This window comes from Cervus elaphus, chromosome 7 (assembly GCF_910594005.1).
Source record: "Cervus elaphus chromosome 7, mCerEla1.1, whole genome shotgun sequence".
Lineage (NCBI taxonomy): Eukaryota > Metazoa > Chordata > Mammalia > Artiodactyla > Cervidae > Cervus > Cervus elaphus.
Window position 1 is genome coordinate 24,764,053 of NC_057821.1, and position 20,217 is coordinate 24,784,269.

Below are 20,217 nucleotides of genomic sequence, written 5' to 3' on the forward strand. Positions count from 1 at the left end.
CACACAGTAGGAGATGTCAGCACCAAGTTCTGAAACTGGCTCCTCTGAATACAGAACCAAACTGGACACATAATGGAATTCTAGCCTCTGGAAATAATTGTATATTAACTATACCAAATTAGCTTTGATATGAAAAATATTATATGCTTTATCTTATAAATATTATTTAAAAGTTGTATAAGGCAGACTGACTGACTTCTCTGATGAAGGCAGCATCGTACACATTTCAAATGTGAGTCGTTTCACCTTACATAAATCTTTGTGATAGATTTTTTTACTATTTTAATTTTTATTGGAGTATTGTTGATTTAAAATGTTAGTTTCTGCTGCACAGCAAAATTAATTAGTAGTACATGGCTTCCCAGGTGGCACCAGTAGTAAAGAACCCGCCTGCCAATGCAGGAAACACAGATGATGCAGCTTCAACCCCTGGGTCAAGGAGATCCCCTGGAGGAGGGCATGGCAACCCACTCCAGTATTCTTGCCTGGAGAATCCTATGGACAACGGAGCCTGGCAGGTTACAGTCCATAGGGTCACAAACAGTCAGACGGGACTGAGGCAATTTAGCACACATGCACACATACACATATGCACTCCTTTTTAGATTCTTTTCCCGTATAGGTCATTACAGAATTTTGAGAAGAGTTCCTTCTTTAGAAACCCAGGTCAGGTGACCTTCTTCCTTTCTGTACCACAAATCAAAAAATATATAAAAATACAGTTTAAAAAGCTCAATAATTTTATACATGTGCTTACAGAAAAAAAGATTATTCTCTTGACTCATAAGTTAGTACAATGTTTAACCTATTTGGGCTTTCAACATTGACCTGTTAACCAAAAAGTTATTCATTTATTCCCACTAATGACTTCTACTCAAAATTGTACTTCCTAAAAGTAATTGTTCAAGCACTTCAGCACATTCATCCATAATTACACTGGCCCAGAGAAGAGTCCTGCCAAACGGGCATGGAAAGAAAGAAAATCATCATTGTGGGTTAACACACTTTAAAATCACTAATTATCTTCTGTTTGTTTTGTATGACTTCAATCTTTCCATTTATTCCATGTGAATAACTGCCAAGACCTTTCCAAATCAGTAAGGGAGTGGGTGAGGAGGGAGAGAGAGAAAAAGAGAGGGAAAAGGGGAGGGAGGGAGGAAAGAATCATTTCATGAAAATCATGTTCACAACATAATAGAAACATAAAAAAAATTCACAAAAGGACTAGAAATGTTTTTCACAAATATGTGCAAATTATTTTCCCTATTTCTGTGTGCAGCTTCACCATTATCCACAGCAAAACAATGAATGCTGTTTTTCCTTCAGTGTAGATGAACATCTGTGAAGCACTGGGAAGAAAGACATAAAGGGAACAGAGTCACTGTCTTCCAGTGTCCTTAAACAGTACAGGAAATAGACAAAACATCATAAATGTACTCTGTTAAGTGCTAAGACAGAAGGACACGCAGGGTCCACCAGTGAAGAGATATGGAGCACCTCACTCACACAGAGGCGGGGCTTGTTTCCGGGAATGCTTCCCAGAAGACGTGATAACAGAGCTGGGTCTTGAAGGATAAGCCACAGTTGAGCAGAGAACAAAATGGGCAGGGCCCTCCAGGCAAAGGCAGCAGTGTGGACAGTGGCGAGGGCTAACATAACACATTCAAATAGCCGCCATAGAGGAGGCAAGGCCCGAATGCAGGTGCATGGCAGGGAAGGGGACCTGAGGAGGGGCAGTGGGGATGCACCTGGAAAGGTGAGCAGGACCCTCCGGAGAAGGGTCATTAAATCAGCACTTTTTAAAATGGGAGTAAAGTTGATTTACAATGTCGTGTTAGTTTCAGGTATACAGAACAGTGACCCAGTTATACATATATACATATTAGTATTCAGATTATTTTCTTTTAAAGGTTATTACAAAATATTGAGTGGAGTTCCCTGTGCTATACAGGGATTGATTACCTATTTTACATATAGTAATGTGTATATGTTAATCTCAACCAACTTTGAACAAATGCATTCCATATTGCAAACAACCTACTTAGAAGAGAATTCTTTGAAATCAAACTATGTGTGAATTAGAGGAGATCCCTTTTATTTAGAAGACTGTGACATTAGCATTAAAACAAGACTATCTGGCAAACCAAAGAGATGGAATGAGGCATTTTGCACGTACATTTCTCCCTGCCCTTGAGAAACATTTGCTGTGATTTCTCCTTTGGATGAAGGCACGCCCTGACAGGGGAATCCTGTGCAAGCTTGACTCTGTGTGTGCACGCAAGCCTTCTGCAGCCCTGTTGTAATCTCCAGTGGTACTGGCTAAGCCATCCTGTATAGATGCAGATCAACGGGCTCCATCCACAGCTGATCAGCAAACATTTCTGCACTGCAATGAACGAGACCTGGGACTACATCTGCCCCCAGGGCTAAGAATTCTGCCACTCTTTTGGCAGAAAGGTTTAGATCAAGGCTAACCAAGTCTATCTGGATGGTGCAACGAGCCCTACTCTGATTAAAGGCCTTTTCTAGAGGTACAAAAGAAAGGCTAACTTCTGTTTTTAACCAATCTGAGCTATACTGTTGGTGCTACAATTTAAAAGTGACTGAGAAGAATCAAAGGATAAAGTTCAAAATACCAAGGAAATTATATAACGTAAGATAAGTGGAAATACCTAGAGCATTGTTCCCAGCTCCTGTGAGGATTTCAGGTCCGTTCAACAAATGAGCTTCCTAGGCCCTACAGAATAGTGTGAAAAGTTCTTTAGTTAGAGGGGCAAGATCCACTGGTCAGAGCTAAAGGCTTCTGCATTTATCTTTAATACCCACTTCTATTCATGGTCAAATATATTATATATAAAAACCCAGATATATTTCTAGACAATTGTTTTGATAATCATTGCTATGGATTATGCTATGGAATGGAGTAAGTGAAGAGTTAATTTTTAATGACATCGTTTCTTTTAGAAAAGCAATAAACGTATAATGTTTAACATAAAAATACAGAGAAGCAAAAGACGACAATAAAGGCATTCATCACTGATTATTACAACAGATTAATATATATCTTTTATATCCTTTCCCTATATTTTTATGTTGACATTTCATATATGTATAAGCAAAAATTCTATAATTCTGTACATTTCATTTTGCTAAATTTTCTCACTTAATAGAGTAGGAGCATCTTTCATCTGTATTATATACTGTGTAATATCATGATAATATATCACTTTTTAAATGTATATTTTAAATACTAATCTATTATTTTTTCATATTCAGTTTTTTCTCAATATTTCTCTTTTATAAACAGTACAGATGTGACCATTCTTGAGCATAATTTTTAGGCATACTCATGATCACTTCACTACTTTAAATTCCTAAAGGTGACATTGCCATATCAAGGCAAATGCCTAGTTTTAAGTTGTTTGATTTTATTACCAAACTGTCTCACAGAAAGACTGCACATGTTCTACACACACTAGCAGTATATATGAATGCCCATCCCTCAGACATTCTACTATTTCTTTTTAATATTGACCAAACTGATTGTTAAGGGAAAAAAATCACTTTTACTTTATTTTGCTTTTCTGTGATTACTAATGAGGTGAAAGTAGGAGAAAACTCAAAAAAATAAAGAATAATCTCTCTCCCCTGTGAACACAGCACTGTGAACACACCCAAGCACTCCCCACATATATTCATGTTGGTCATTTGCATTAACTGCACTGATATGTCTATTCACACCCAACACCAGAACTTAACTTTGTTGTTAAAAGCTCTTTATTTATAAAAGACAGTTATTTGTATCTGTATCAAATAAGAAATTAGTGTATAATAAAGGAATGTATTAGTTTCCTAATGATTTAACAAATTAACCACAAAATTAATGTCTTAAAAAAAACAATGCAAATGTTTTTTTTCATGATTCTAGATATAAGAATTCTGAAACTGGATTCACTGAGTTAGGGGGAATATATGTGAATCCATGGCTGACTCATGTCAATGTATGGCAAAAACCACTACAATATTGTAAAGTAATTAGCCTCCAACTAATAAAAATAAATGGGAAAAAAAAAATCCATATCAGAAAAAAAAAAATTCAAGCAGAGCTGTTTCCTTCTGGAGGCTCTGAGAGGAAAATCTGTTTCCTTGTCTTTTTTGGCTTCTAGTGGTCACCTATATCCTTTGGTTTGTGGCCCCTCCTTCATCTTCAAACACTCACTCCTCTCTCTGCTTCCACCATTGCATCTCCTTCTCCTCTGACTCCTCCTGTTTCCCTTTGATAAGGACCAGTGTGAATAACTTGGGCCCACTTGAATTATCCAGGATAATCTCCCCATTTCAAAATCTTTTACTTAATCACACCTGCAAAGTTTCTGTTACCAAACCTTCATGAGTTCCAGGAATTGGAGTATGAACATATTTGGGGACCTTTTTTCAGAATAGCATAATTGCATTGTTGAATCGATAGTGTTGAGGAAATGGACTAGCCATTTGGAAAGAAATTAGATAATGAACTTATCCACTATATCAAAATAAATTCTAGATGAACTAAAGAAGGGATTGGCAAACATTTTCTATTCAGAGCCAAACAATGAACAGATTTTGGTCTGCAGGCCAGGTTGTCTCTGTCGCAACTACTCAGTTCTGCCACGGAATCAAGAAGCAGCCATAAACACACCTAAACACATGGGCACGGCTGAGCTTCAATAAAATTTTGTTTGCAAAAATAGGTAATGGGCCAGATCTAGCCCACAGGCCATTGTCTTTTGACTCTGGATTAAAGATGCTAATGTGAAAAAAAAAAAATGTACCGAAAAAAAAATGTACCAGGAAACAAACAGATAAACTTTTATATAGTCTTTGGATAGGTGAGAATTTTCTAACCAGGAAATCAAAGGCAGAAACCACAAAAGAAGATATCTGTAATTTTGCCATTATAGAAATCAGAAAATTCCATAAAAATACTAAAGGCAAATAACAAACTGGGGAAGAAGCAGTTTCTTTGTCCCCCTATCAAAAATATTACAAAGGGAGTCAAAAGTAACAAAGCCCCACTTAGATAACCAGAGAAAATTAAAACTGAAGAACATTCCAGAAACTTGGAAGGAGTATCTTGTGTTTGTCTTTCTGCCACAGGTGAACACCAGCTATGTGTGTGTAAAACAGCAGAAGGCCCAGGTGCATCATAAGCCCTTGAAGAGGATGAAGTGAATGTTAGTTACCTCCTCTTCCAGGCCCCAGTTTCATCATCTCTGAGATGAAAGTAACAATCCCAGTGGTTCCTACTTCACAGAGTTGTTGTGAGAGTTAAATGAGAGGGAAGAATGGAAAGTAGCTTTGAAAATTTTTAATATAAAGTGCCAGAATCTCAGTAAAAATCCAATTTTTAACAAATACTGAATATAATGCCCAATTTAATGATACTCTTTCTTCAGGACCAGGCTGAAAGCAATACTATTAATAATACTGCTTTGATGATACATGTGGAAGAATTCTCTTTGAAGGAAAAATCACATGCTCCTGCCTATGGAGCATTCCATTTACTTAGCAAAGCTGGATTTCTTTTGCTACTCAAAAACATAAAAAATGTAAAATCCAGAATACATTAACCATTTAATAAGCTAAAGGAAAGTTGTGCTTCAGTGACATCCAACTCTTTGGGACCCCACAGACTGTAGCCCACCAGGCCACTCTGTCCATGGGATATTTCCAGCAAGAATATTGGAGTGGGTTTGCCATTTCCTCCTCCAGGGAATCTTCCCAACCAAGGGATTGAACCCATGTCTCCTGTGTCTCCTGCATTGCAGGTGGATTCTTTACCACTGAGCCAACAGGGAATCCTGAAAGAAGGCTGCTGCTGCTGCTTAGTCACTTTAGTCATGTTTGACTCTGTGCAACACTATGGACTGCAGACTGCCAGGCTCCTCTGTCCATGGGATTCTCCAGGCAAAAGTACTAGAGTGGTTGTCATGCCCTCCTCCAGAGGATCTTCCCAACTCAGGGATAGAACCTGAGTCTCCTGAATTGCAGGCAGATTCTTTACTGCTGAACCACCAGGGATGCTCCTGAAAGAAAGTCCAGATCAGTTCAGTCACACAGTCATGTCCGACTCTTTGCGACCCCATAGACTGTAGCACACCAGGCTTCCCTGTCCATCACCCAACTCCTGGAGCTTGCTCAAACTCATCCATCGAGTCAGAGAAGCCATCCAAACATCTCAACCTCTATCATCCCCTGCTCCTCCCGCCTTCCATCTTTCCCAGCATCAGGGTCTTTTCCAATGAGTCAGTTCTTCGCATCAGGTGGCCAAAATTTTGGAGTTTCAGCTTCAGCATCAGTACTTCCAATGAATATTCAGGACTGATTTTCTTTAGGATGGACTGGTTGGATCTCCTTGCAGTCCAAGGGACTCTCAAGAGTCTTCTCCAATACCACAGTTCAAAATCATCAATTCTTTGGCACTCAGATTTCTTTACAGTCCAACTCTCACATCCATACACGACTACTGGAAAAACCATAGCTTTGACTAGATGGACCTTTATGGGCAAAGTAATGTCTCTGCTTTTTAATATGCTTCCTAGGTTTGTCATAGTTTTTCTTCCAAGAAGCAAGTGTCTGTTAATTTCATGGCTGCAGTCACCATCTGCAGTGATTTTGGAGCCCAAGAAAATGAACTCTGTCACTGTTTCCATTGTTTTCCAATCTACTTGCCATGAAGTGATGGGACCAGATGACAGAGACAGGGACGACAGAGGATGAGATGGTTCAATGGCATCACTGACTCAATGGACATGAGTTTGAGTAGACTCCAGGAGTTGTTGATGGACAGGGAGGCCTGGCGTGCTACAGTACATGGGGTTGCAAAGAGTTGGACATGACTGAGAGACTGAACTGAACTGAACTAATGGGACCGGATGCAGTGATCTTAGTTTTTGAACGTTAAGTTTTAAGCCAGCTTTTTCACTCTTCTCTTTCACTTTCATCAAGAGGCTCTTTAGTTCCGCCTCACTTTTTGCCATAAGAGTGGTGTCATCTGCCTACCCAGGTTATTGATATTTCTCCCAGCAATCCTGATTCCAGCTTGTGCTTCATTCAGCCCAGCATTTCACATGATGCACTCTGCATATAAGTTAAAACATACTCCTTTCCCAATCTGGAACCAGTCTGTTATTCCATGTCTGTTTCTAACTGTTGCTTCTTGACCTGCATACAGATTTCTCAGGAGACAGGTAAGGTGGTCTGGTGTTCCTATCTCTTTACGAATTTCCCAGTTTGTTGTGATCCACACAGTCAAAGGCTTTGGTGTAGTCAATAAAGCAGAAATAGAAGTTTTTCTGGGACTCTCCTGCTTTTTTGACAATCCAACGGATATTGGCAATTTGATCTCTGGTTCCTCTGCCTTTTCTAAAACCAGCTTGAACATCTGGAAGTCCTCAGTTCATATACTGTCAAAGCCTCACTTAGAGAATTTTGAGCATTACTTTGCTAGCATGTGAGATGAGTGCAATTGTGCAGTAGTTTGAACATTCTTTGGCATTGCCTTTCTTAGGTATTGGAATGAACACTGACCTTTTCCAGTCCTGTGGCCACTGCTGAGTTTTCCAAACTGCTGGCATATTGAGTGCAGCACTCTCACAGCATCATCTTTTAGGATTTGAAAAAGCTCAGCTGGAATTCTATCACCTCCACTAGCTTTGTCTATAGTGATGAAGGCTCACTTGACTTTGGACTCCAGGATATCTGGCTCTAGGTGAGTAATCACACCACCATGGTTATCTGGGTCATTAAGATCTTTTTTAGTCTTAAAAAATCATTAAGAAAGAAAGTTACTAAGACTGAAAAGCAGTTTGGGAGGAGAATGAGAGAGGGTTGGAAAACACAGAAGAAATACAGGCAGGAACCTACATTAGAGAGGGTGCTATAAACATGTCAGAAATTTGGGACTTTATCTTAGGGACAATGAAAAGCCACTGAAGAGTTTTGAGCAGTGGTGTAATGTGATCAGATCTGCGTTTTTAAAAGATCACTCTGGTTCCAGGGTAAACAATGAATTGGAGAGGGGTGAAAATAGCAACTAAAAGATAAACTAGATATCTTAAACAACAGTCTAGACCCAAGTTGATGGCATCATAAACTAAGGTGATAGTCATGGAAGTGGCGAGAAGCAAATGGACTTGTGAGTCATTCAAGAATTAAATTCAGAACCTGGTGATGGACATAATATGGAGAAGGTGGGACAAGAAGGGTATCAAGAATGTTTCCAGTTGACGGATTACTGGAAAGCAACAAACACCATCCCATCCCTCTCAGAATAACAAGACAGCTTCATCAAATCAAAACAGTATGCATATGATAATACTAATAACAATGATATTTAATATTTACTGAATAGATATGCAGGTATCACTCAATGCCTCTCCTGCGCTAAGTGCTGTACATGTTTTATTTCATTTAAATCACCTAATAGCATCATGAGAAATGTTTTAGAATCATCTTCAACTTGTGTTTGGAAACTGAAACACTGAAGAGTTGACTGTTTTTCAAAGGTCAGTTGTCCATCCTCTTCAAAGCTTAGTCAAGAATTAGTCACACCATCGTTCACGAGAGGTTCTCTTGCTTGGGCCAAATCCTAATACTGGGTATTGATAACTTAGATGGCCATTACCCAGTATGTACATATTTATACAAAAGAGTGGCCAGTCTAGATCAAGATCCATGCAGTCCTGGATCCCCTAAGTACAAACTATCTTAGACTCAACCTCATTCTTTCAATAACACTGTCTAGATAAAATGAAACACTGTTATCAGAAAATTTGTAATTCCTAATCTTCTATTACTAGTAAGTTTGGTTTTACTTAGTGAATTAACTGACTGGAACTTTTTCCCAGCCATGTTTCAAACTAAACATGTTTGAAATATCCAGTTAACATTTATTAATTTTAATTTCAAATTAGCAAAAGTAGTAAAAATATCAGATTGTCAAATATTCTAAAAGTAAACTTTTAAAAAGATAAAAGCTATTGCTTTTATCTGCCCATTCTCCTATTCTGGTTAGATAACACACCTCTAATCTCAAGAAACCATCCTTTCTTGGTCACAGATTGTGTAGTCTTGGTGGGTCTGGAAAGTTGGTCCCACCTCTTGTTCCATCCCAGCCAATAAGACCACCACTTCTCTGGTCATAGCAGTAGCTTCAGTGATGGGCTTATGATTCAAACACAGTCAAAGCTAATCCTGAAGCTGCTGTTTAAGCTTTTCATTTCAGTTATTCACACAACATATACTTGTTGAAAGCCCACTATGAGTCCAGGCACTATTGGAGGGAATGAGGATATTGTCAATGAGAAAAAACAAAACAAAACATGAAAATCCTTGCCCTCAGGATACATTCTACTAGGGAAAACACTAGAATAAGTACAATATGTGACAAATAAACTGTATATGATATGCTAGAGAGTGTTAAAAGCTAAAGGGAAAACTCAGAGGGAGGGATGTGAATTTTGATGAGGGGAGCGTTGCAATTTACTCAGGGGTATAATAGTCATTGGAAAAGAGCCATTTTTTCATCTGGAGCCACAGGAATCTATTTCTGCCTTCAGGAGGCAGATTGGAAAATGAAGGCAACTCAAGAGAAAGCAGAACCTAGAGCTGCAGAGAAACAAAGTCCTAATGACTTCATTGAAGCACCTGGACTCAGCTGTGCCTCAAGTTTTTTCAGTTATATGAGGCAATAAATGCCCTGATTTGGGGGGTTCGAATTGGGTTTTCTGTCACTTGCAACCAAAAAAGACCTGACAAATGCCAACACTTTCAGGTATATATAGAAACTTAAAGTAGCTTATAATGTGTTTCTAAGTGGGGTTCCTGCTGTACTTGGATTATCGAATAGCTAGAACTCATTTCTAATTAGCAGGGTACATTCAAAGTAAACACCTAAAATCCTAAGACCTTAAAAACAGCATGTTCACGTTAACATTTTTAAAGTTCTTTAAAGTGTGCTTTATACTCTTACTGGAAGGAATCCTTTCTTTTTTTTTTTTTTTTTATTTATTTATTTTTTCAGTGGGTTTTGTCATACATTGACACGAACCAGCAATAGATTTACACGTATTCCCGGAATCCTTTCTTATCCATTGTTCCAAGGTCACTCTTGCCCAGATCAAGCAATTACAAATTCTAAGTTATCTCAGCTAAGAATAAATTGAGATTTTTACCAGATATGCACATATAGAATAGTTGTATTTTGACTTTTTTGAAGGCTTACAAGGCAACAGAGAATATTTGTCTTACTTTTGTTGATGGTGTTGGTCATATTTTGAAAGACATATAGTTAAGGACCAATTCTCATGTGCTCTGAATAGAGAAGCACTCATCAGTCACTGGCCATCCTGCATGCTGAGGGTTCTAAGTCGAGAACCACACTGACCAACATTAATTTGACTGAGTAGTTACCCATCTGCCACAACATACTAGCTGATTAGAACCCCAGTGTTGGATTGAAGCGTATGTAAATTTAAGATTACAGAAAGCAGATTTTTTATGTTTCTCATCCTTCTTCCTCTATTCTTCCTCTCACTTTGAGCTTACTTTCTCCACCCACCCCAAATCAAACAAAACACACACACACATAACAGCTTCTCTCCCTTTTAACCCAGCATCTCTTTGGAGCACCCTTTCACATACGTAGCAAACTGCCGAGCAGAGACTTCTGCTCCCTCAACCCAACCAAGAGGACCCAAGCTAGGGACAAAAGATGATAAGCATCCATATTTGTACATGAGCCATGAACAGACAGGGAACAGACATTTCCATGAGGCTTATTAAAAGAGGCTAATCTAATTCTACCATTGGAGCCATCACTGGATAGATCCCGCCTCAAGCTACATGAGACATCATTGGTCGACAAAGGTCCATCTAGTCAAAGCTATGGGTTTTCCAGTAGTCACGTACAAATGTGAGAGTTGGACCACAAAGAAGGCTGAGCACCAAAGAATTGATGCTTTTGAACTGTGGTGCTGTAGAAGACTCTGAAGAGTTCCCTTGGACAGCAAGGAGACCCAACCAGTCAATCCTAAAGGAAATCAGCCCTGAATATTCATTATTCATTGGAAGGACTGATGCTGAATCTGAAGCTCCAATCCTTTGGCCACCTAATGCGAAGAGCCAACTCACATGAAAACCGTAATGCTGGGAAAGATTGAGGGCAGGAGGAGAAAGGGGCAACAGAGGATGAAATGGTTGAATGGCATCACTGACTCAATGGACATAAGTTTGAGCAAACTCCAGGAGATGGTGAAGGACAGGGAAGCCTGGCATGCTTCAGTCTATGGGGTCACAAAGAGTCAGAAACGATTGAGAAACTGAACAACATGAACAGACAGGGTGCAGACTTTTCCTTGGGGCTTATTAAAGATGGCTAATCTAATCCTTCCATTGGAGCCATTCCTGGATGGACCCCCACCTCAAACTACATGATCAACAAAGAGAGGAAATTCAAAGAAATTCTCAGTCATGGGGGTGAGTCATCAGCCCCATGAGCAGCCTTTTCCTTGCCTTCCCACAGAGGGAGGTCTGAGGTTATTTCTCTCCACTTCATCAAAGAAAAGGGGCTTCAAAGATATCAGTCTTTGAGATGCCTGTGAGAAAAGGAGACTGGCTTCTTTTTTCCCAGATTGGATGTCTACATATACAGCAGCATATGTGTGGGCTCCCCTTGCTTATCTGAACAGGGAAGAGGAGACTTAGAGCAAAAGGTTGTGAGTGGGACATCTGTGACATGGAAAGATTTGTAAGTTTCCTCTGGATCAAGTCGATTCTGGGAAACATAGCTTAATTTGAGCCAAATTTCTGGTGGAAGCTAAGGGGACTGCAAACCCAGGTGGAGCTTCCACACTGGAAAACAGTGGGAAGGTTTTCTGTAGGACTCCAATGATCAGTGTCAGGGAACGTTTAACAGGAGGATTCCTGTGTGCTATTTTCTGTCTCTCAGAAATCCTCTGTTCCTTATCAGTTCCTGGTAACAGGAACAAGTGGAACGGCACGCTGCTCCTGGGACTGAGGTCATAGGATGAGACACATGCATGGATTTCCTTCAGTAAACATTCTCCTTAACAAAAAAACTGTTTAGTCACGACCCTTTTTCTTGAGATATGGATTGTCTTCTGACCTTATGACCATTGTTAATTCTTTGTTCCCTTGATAATGGTTGCTGTACGTTTGGTTTTCTGATTTTTATCATTGTCAAAAGAAATTCCTTGTGTAACAGTCTATATATACTCACAAAAAGATCATTAAAACACCCTTGCTCCACCAGAGACTTAGGTCCCCATGTCTGTCTTTCTCTCTCTCTCTCTCTCTCTCCCTCCGACTAATTCTCTAAAACAATAAAAACCTGCCAAACTCACTCTCCTGCCCAGACTTTCAAGACCTCTTCAAAAAGATGCCCTATGCCTCCATAAACAATACAAGCCCTGTCCTAGGACTTTATTGGTTCTCTATATAACCGAAAAAATATTAACTTCTTTCTCTTTCACTTTCTTATCGTTAACTCCAAACCACCAGGGTCTGGTCCATTAAAAGACTCCAACAATCAGAGAGAGAGAGAGAATCAACAATCAACCCATATTATCCAGAGAGGATACAACTGCACAGTTCAGTTAAAAGCTAGTTAACCTCCTTGCTTCATCTTCTTCAGCACCTGCCTCACTTCTTCTACCTGCCCCAGCACCAAGAGAATACAAAAGACAGATGGATCATACGGTAATTCTATTTTTTGTTATCTGAGGCACTTTCATACTATTTTCCATAGTCGTTGCACCAACTTACATTCCCACCAACAGTGTAGGAGGGATGTAAGCTATTATATATAGAATGGACAGACAACAAGCTCTTACTGTATAGAACTGCCTGCATGCATGCTGTCGCTTGAGTCATGTCCAACTCTTTTTGACCCCATGGGCTGTAGCCCGCCAGGCTCCTCTGTCCATGGTATTTTCCCAGCAAGAATACTGGAGTGGATTGCCATTTTCCTCTTCAGGGGATCTTCCCAACCCAGGAATCAAACCTACTTCTCCCATGTCTCCTGCACTGTAGATGAATTCTTCACTGCTGAGCCACTGGGGAAGCCTGCATAGCACACAGAAGTATATTCAATACCCTATGATAAACCATATTGGAAAAGAATATAAAAAAGAGCGTGTGTGTGTGTGTGTGTGTATATATATATATATATACATATATATATATATATATAATTGAATCACTGTACAGCAGAAATTAACACAACATAGTAAATCAATAATATTTCAATTAAAAAAGAGAAAGAAGAGATGAGCTCCTTGAGTCATTTGTATCACTATTTTCACAATAGAACTCTTTACTCCAGTGAAATACTATTTTAACATAAATATAAGCTAGAAGTAAAAACAATGAGGCAATTGCTTGAGCAATTTAAACCTTTGTAGCTTGATCCCCAAATAATTCATTATTTGCAGAACCTCTGAAGTTCCCTCAAGAAATGTTCATATTTTGTGGAGTCTAGTGGGAAAACCACTGCCCTGGACACATGTGTCAGCTCCATGCACACAACATCATGCTTCCAGACAGCCTGATACACTTTAGCAACACAGTAAGCATGCCCATAGACTCATAAAAAACATGGAGTTTACATACAGATGTTTGGTATTTGAGAAGGGAAGTAAACTGTATTTAAACCTGCTTGTTTAGACCCCTTTTTCCTGTTTATTCCTATCATAGTCTCCTGTTCATAATGTTACACTGTTTCCTTCAACCATGTTCTCACATTCTTACTTTTCCCAGAAACTTCCATTTATATTTAATGCCTGATCTTGTAATTTCTTGAAAAGGACAAAGACAGAAGTCCATTCAAGGCCAGAAGACGGCTTTTTCTGCTGAGAAACTGTCAGCCAAATTTCTCAGGGAGGAACTGGAAATGAAGTGAGAGACATTGATAAATTTCCCTTCTGAACAATCAATAAAAGCCCACCATCCTGTTCAGCCTCCCACTGTGGAAGCAAGGGCCGTAATTACATTGTCAAAAATTCAAGTTGCCCAGGCTGACAGCGACCCCCTTGAAAAGTGACATGTGATTGGCACTTGGTCTGGGGTGGTGAACCTGGATTGGCAGACAGAGGGAGGGAGCAAAAGGTGAGAGTGAAATTTCCTCATTGACAATAGCCCCCCAAAACCCCAAACTGACACTCTTGAAGAATCTGCAGCCTTTAGCCATAGTAACATAGCAAAGCATACAGCCGACACAATTTCCTGAGTCATCTGATCACCAGAGATTCAGAACCCAGGTGTCCCATCCACTCCTAAACCCAGAGGAAGAGAAAGACACACCGGGCTGTGTGTGCGCATGTGTGTGTGTGTGTGTGTGTGTGTAAGGGGTAGGGGCAGGGCAGCTGAGTATAGGACTGTAAGAGAATTTTTCTACATTAAGAGCAAAACATGAAACACATGCTTTCAGCTCCATCTTTCTTGGTGACAGCTAAACAACAAAGTCTGTTTGCTTAGCACTTTTAACCTATGATAAAAATTGACTAGAGCAGAAGGGTTACCAGGGCAGCCACGAAGAATGAGATGGAATAGAGAAGGTGGGAAAGCCTACCACTGAAACACAGGCCCACTGGTGTGACCCTCTAGGAGGAAATTTGCATCCATCACTCAGGCCTCTTCCTGTTGGATGTTAGGAATAAAACACCTGAAAAAACCTCATTGGCAAAGCAGTGCTCTGCTTTTGCTTAGACTGGAACCCATGCAAATGGTTTCCAAGAAGCCTGCATTGTAATCATGCCCAGCCATGGTGTTTATCCACCGCTAGGAAGCAGCTGCACCACAAGAGATTAAAATCAAACTGTGTGTTCACTGAGTTTTGGAAACAGACCAAAGGTGCCTGGAAGCGTTGTTCCTTCATGACCTCCAAAGTTAAAACTTCTCTCTTGCTGTGATAAAAGGTAGACAAGAAAATGAATAAAGAGAGACTTCTCTGTTGGCCCAGTGGTTGAGTCTGCCTTGCAATTCAGGGGACAAGGGTTTGATCCCTGGTCTGGGAACTAAGATTCCACGTGCCATGGAGCAACTAAGCCCGTGCACTGCCACTACTGAGCCACAACTAAAGAGTCCAGATGCAGCCAAATAAATAAGTAAACATTTTTTAAAAAGAAAATATAATGAATAAGGAGAAAAATCTCCAAGCAGAGCTGGTTCCATGCCAAGTAGAAGTCCCCTCTTATCCTTGAAAGAAACTATGAGATCACTGGGGCTTCCCAGGTAGTGCAGGGGTAAAGAATTCACCTGCCAGTGCAGAGACACAAGACATGCAGCTCTATCCCTGGGTCAGGAAGATCCCTTGGAGTGGGTAATGGCAACCCACTTTAGTATGCTTGCCTGAGTGAAATCCCATTGATAGAGGAGACTAGTAGGCCACAGTCCTCGGGGTCCCAAAGAGTCAGACATGACTGAGAGACTGAGCACGCATGCACATGCAAACACACACACACACACACACATGAGATGATTGTACAGGGGACTCACTGCTCTTGGGGGAAAATATTATCAGAACAGCCGTAACTAAAAGTGCTGCAGCGTTACCGTGTGCTAGATACTTTGGAGCAGTTCATAAGCAGTAAGTCTACAAGGCAGAAACTGTGTTTTCCTGGTTTTATAGGGATTGATTTGCCCAAGGTCATACTTGATAAGTGGCAGAACTGGATTGATTTCTGATTCCCAAACTTAAATGAACCACTAAAAACAGCCTTTCTCCATGTGCATTCAGTGGGCTCCCTGAATCAAATCACCTGATGGTCCCACTGAAAAGCACATTCTTGGGCCCATGCCAAGCCCACAGACTCAGATTCTGGAAGAGAGGTCCAGAAACCTCAATTTTCAGAATCTTCCCAGGAAGCGTCTTCATGCGCGAAGGTTGGTGGCTCTCCTCCCTACAGCATCCTGGAAAGCTGAGTGAAGTGGGGTCTTTAGGGACCTGCTGGGGGCAAAGCAGTGAATCAAGTTGCTCACTTTTCTGCATACTTGACAGCAAAAGATAATTAGTTTTCCCCTAAAGCCCCGTGTCACCAGGTCTACCTCTGGCCCTGGGAAAAGGCGAGTGAAATTACGTAACGATTTTAACCATGATATGGCACCACGCTGCCAGAGGGGAAGTCTGTTTGAGACCTCAGGTGGTGAGGGAGAGAGAAGGGAGAGGACTGACAGACCACAGGCTGTGACTAGGGATCCTTCTCACCCAGTGGCTCAGCTCTTTTCTACACACTATTTCTTTCAAATGGATGAGACACAGCAGCATCAACTCAATCAGGAAAACAGCTTGATATTGCCTGTGTTCCTGTGCAAGCTTTGCTTCATGAGAGATCATATTCATGCCTGCATCTGTAGGACTGTGGGAAAAGGGGTAAGACAGCCGTTGATGACACCCTAACCCTGGGAATACAGGAAAGAAGAGGAGGAGGGAAAGGAGGGAGGGGAAGAGGGTTGGGAAAGGAGAGGTGGAAAAGGAGAGGAGAAGATGGAAGTGAGGAAAGCAGGGGAGAGGAGGTGCCTGCACTTTCAGTGTCCAGTAACATCACCAGGATAAGGCAGCAACACTTTTGAAACTTTCAGGATTCTCAAAACACATTAGAGGCATCTACTTTGCTTTAATTGTCCTGTATATTAATTATAAGCAGTGGTCCTAGGGATTTTCTTAACTTGACATCTATTAAAACACAGAGGTTAGAAGCACAGAGTACATTTACAATATAAGCACATAAAGGTATATTCGTACAGTCTTTCTCTGACCCTTCATAATAAAACGTGAGAAAGAAGGCATTGGAATGAAAGAATTCGAATAAAAGAATTGAGAGAGTTTCATCCTTCTTCAGGTGAATTTCCACTTCAGGCAAGAGTTATGCCATCTGCATCTCATAGGACAATGGCTCTCAAACCAACAGATACTTCTGAAGCTTTAGGATCCTTCAGGATCAGGCTGGTTGAAATACTGATCTGTGCCTTTTTCTCAAGGGTAAACAGCCACACACTGGGTTGGTGGTCTAAGTGGCTGTTAGATTAGAACAACCATTGGAGACCATCACTGTTGTGTAAACAGACAGAAGCCCCTCATGGATCCGGCCTATAAGATCAATATAAGTGCTTGCTGATGAAAATGGGGGGAAAAAGGTACTGCTTAGAAGTAGAATACAAGAATCAATATTGTAGGTGTTTTGAATTTCTGTCTAGATAGTTGTGGGCTTTTCAACCTCACAAAATTTACTCCCAGTGTGTCTCTCTCTGGCTGGTGCCTGGGCAGCATTTAAAAAATGCTTGATGATAAGATCCCACTTCTACTCACAGTAAGTTGAAAAAAGGCAGTAGAGGGCTTTTAGTAGACAATGATTTAGGGCCACAATTTTTAATGGACAAATCGTTGATGTCACAAAAAAGACTGACTCCTCAGCATAGCCACATGCCATGTCTAGAACAATTACCCCATGAGAGGTAGCAGGGTCCTGTTTTGTTATGTCAGCACAGATATTCCAATGTAGAGGATACCACATATTCTCTCCAGAAATCCAAATTGGGTCACTATCTGGTGCCTGCATTTTTTATCTGCCTTTGGCTGTTGTATAATAAAATGTTTATCAGTATCCACTGAAAGACACTCCATGCTCATCATGTCATACTTACATTTTCTAGTTGATGCTAAGGGTTATCCTGGCACACAAAGTAATTTCCTGAATCTCAAGGAAAATAAAAATGCCTGTTTTGCAAAGTGCAATGAGGTCATCAAAAGGCAAACAAAATTGTAGCAGAAACACACTATAACCTAATATCTGTTTTCCCCCAGGAATCTATAAACACCAACTCACATGTAACAGGATTCGAGGGAGAACTCCAGTTGAACCCTGTTCCCAGGAGGGGAAAAGAGCAACAGCAACAACAACAAGCTTATCTGTTTGGTCTGTGACGCCACCAGTGTACGCAGCCGCCCCTGTAGGCTAAGTAACAGTAAGCAACCCTACTGGTCAGTTTTCACTAGGTTAAGCCACAGTTACAAATACAAATCTCAGTCATTCATGAAAACAAGTGTATTCCTCACTCACACCAACAGGAGCAGCAGGTCACGTGCAGCTGTGCCCAAGCTTAAGGGGCTGCCCCTATCCCCATAGAAGATGGTGTATTCTCAAGCAGAAGGAATACAGAAAAACATTCAAAGTATTACACTGGTTCTTAAAACTTCGATTTGACCATGAAGTACATCATTTCTGCTCACATTCCATTGACCAAAGCAAGTCCAAAGTGAAGCCCACTTTCACTGGGACAAGGAAATATGGTCTACCCACAGGGAGGCACTGAAAGTCCCCTGACAGAGAGAAGAGGCGTATAATCCTCTTGCAGAAAGGGGAGCGAATAACTGAGAACCATAGTATACTCTGCGGTGAGTAGCATCACGATTAATATTCCTTATTTAATGGTATAGATGGACTTATTTGCAAAGCAGAAATAGAGGCGCGGATGTAGAGAACAAATGTGTGGATATCAAGGGGACGGATGAATTGGGAGATTGGGACTGACTTATATACAGTCTTGATACTACGTATAAAATAGATAACTAGTGTAAAACACATAGCTAATGAGAACCAACTGTATAGCACAAGGAACTGTACTCAGTGCTCTGTAGTAACCTAAAGAGGAGGGAAATCCAAAAAAGAGGGCATGTGCGTATACATGTAGCTGATTTACTTTCTACACAGCAGACACTGACACAACATTGTAAAACAAATACTCCAGTAAAATAACAATAATAACAAATATTCCTTATTTAAGGAAACAGTGCCCATGCTCTAATTCACTTTGTTGCCTCAGCAACTAACAGCCAAAGAAATGTAAGTAGTTTTAGCCATTTTCCCCATTGTCTGTACCTTGGCTAGACAAAGCTCTACCTCAATTCCTCTGGCCAGTCGCCTCACTCACCATGAAGGGAAAGAGTTCCATTCCTCACAGCCAGGAACTTGACTCCATATGGGAAGAAGCAGGCAGAGTAGGAGCTCCCATAGAGTTTGATCTGAGCTTTGCCTCGGAAGGGCTTGTCCTTTGATCCAATCCGGAGTTCTCCACCGTCAGAAACAAGGATGGAGTGTGTCCTGAGTTCGATGGGTCCCAGGTCCAGGAAGATCAACTTCCCTCCTAAGAGCCACAGAAAGACACTCAGTCTCTGGGAAGACTAGGCTCCCCTTCTTTTGATAGTTATAATGTCTGATGAAACCTTCTTCATTTATATAATTCTGCTGAAATTTAGATTTATCTCGCCTTCTTTCCTAGAAGCACAGTTGAGTCATCTGACATCAAGGAGCACAGTATTACTAAGTCAGCTTAGGTTAGCTATCACAATTCACAGCAGCTTTATTTATAGTGTTTTTAGTCACAATAACCTCAATGCCTAGAAATTTAGAAGTGGTTAAATAAGAAATGAGAAGATCACCGTTTTCACCACGTAATAGCAGCTTAGAAAATTAAGTTAAAAAAAACAGGGAAACAGTAAACAAGAAATAGGAATAGAAGAAAATAACACCACAATTATAAGACATGGTAAAGGGAAGTATAATTAGGTGGCATTATGAAATTTTTTGCACTTTAGCTGACCAACATCCATTATCCTTTTCTTTGGATATGCTCAGTCTCTCAGTTGTGTCTGACTCTTTCCAGCCCCATGAACTGTAGTCCACCAGACTCCTCTGCCCATGGAATTTTCCAGGCAAGAATACTGGGGTGGAGTGCCATTTCCTACTCTATTTCTTTGGATAGGAGACCCTAATTTCCACAAGGAATTATTTTGCTCCATTGAACAGAGCTCAGTGGGACTGCCAGTCACAGTGCCTTATCCTACCATCAACTCTATCATGTACACAGGTTCCTCAAGGAAATCTGGAGCCAAAGGAAAGGAAAGCCAAAGCCAAATGGAAATATTTGATTCTTAGTAATTCCAGTGTTTGTATCTTAACAAGCCTGAGAAGAGTCCCTGTTTCTGAGATCCTAACCTGCCAAGCCCCTCCAAAAGGCCAGCTCTTTCCAACACCTCAGCCTCTGTTGTCCTCATGTCCCTTTTTCAAAAATGGCGAATTGATCACACTCTAAGGTGACTGACCTAAGAAGCAACTCTCCTTTGGTGACCTAGAGGCTTGATACTTGAATAGCACCACAATC

General features: G+C 40.6%; 1 protein-coding gene across 7 annotated transcripts in view; it reads right to left on the bottom strand.

Moving 5' to 3' along the window:
* Positions 1–20,217, bottom strand: part of PKHD1 (PKHD1 ciliary IPT domain containing fibrocystin/polyductin) — a 431,302-nt gene that overhangs the window by 264,669 nt on the left and 146,416 nt on the right. For 6 of the 7 annotated variants that reach the window (XM_043907708.1, XM_043907712.1, XM_043907710.1 and 3 more), the window contains exon 37: positions 18,988–19,200. The exons of the other annotated variant lie outside the window; for it this stretch is intronic. In XM_043907708.1, the coding sequence (XP_043763643.1) occupies positions 18,988–19,200 (213 nt within the window). The remainder of the gene's footprint in view (positions 1–18,987; positions 19,201–20,217) is intronic. 7 annotated transcript variants of the gene reach the window in all.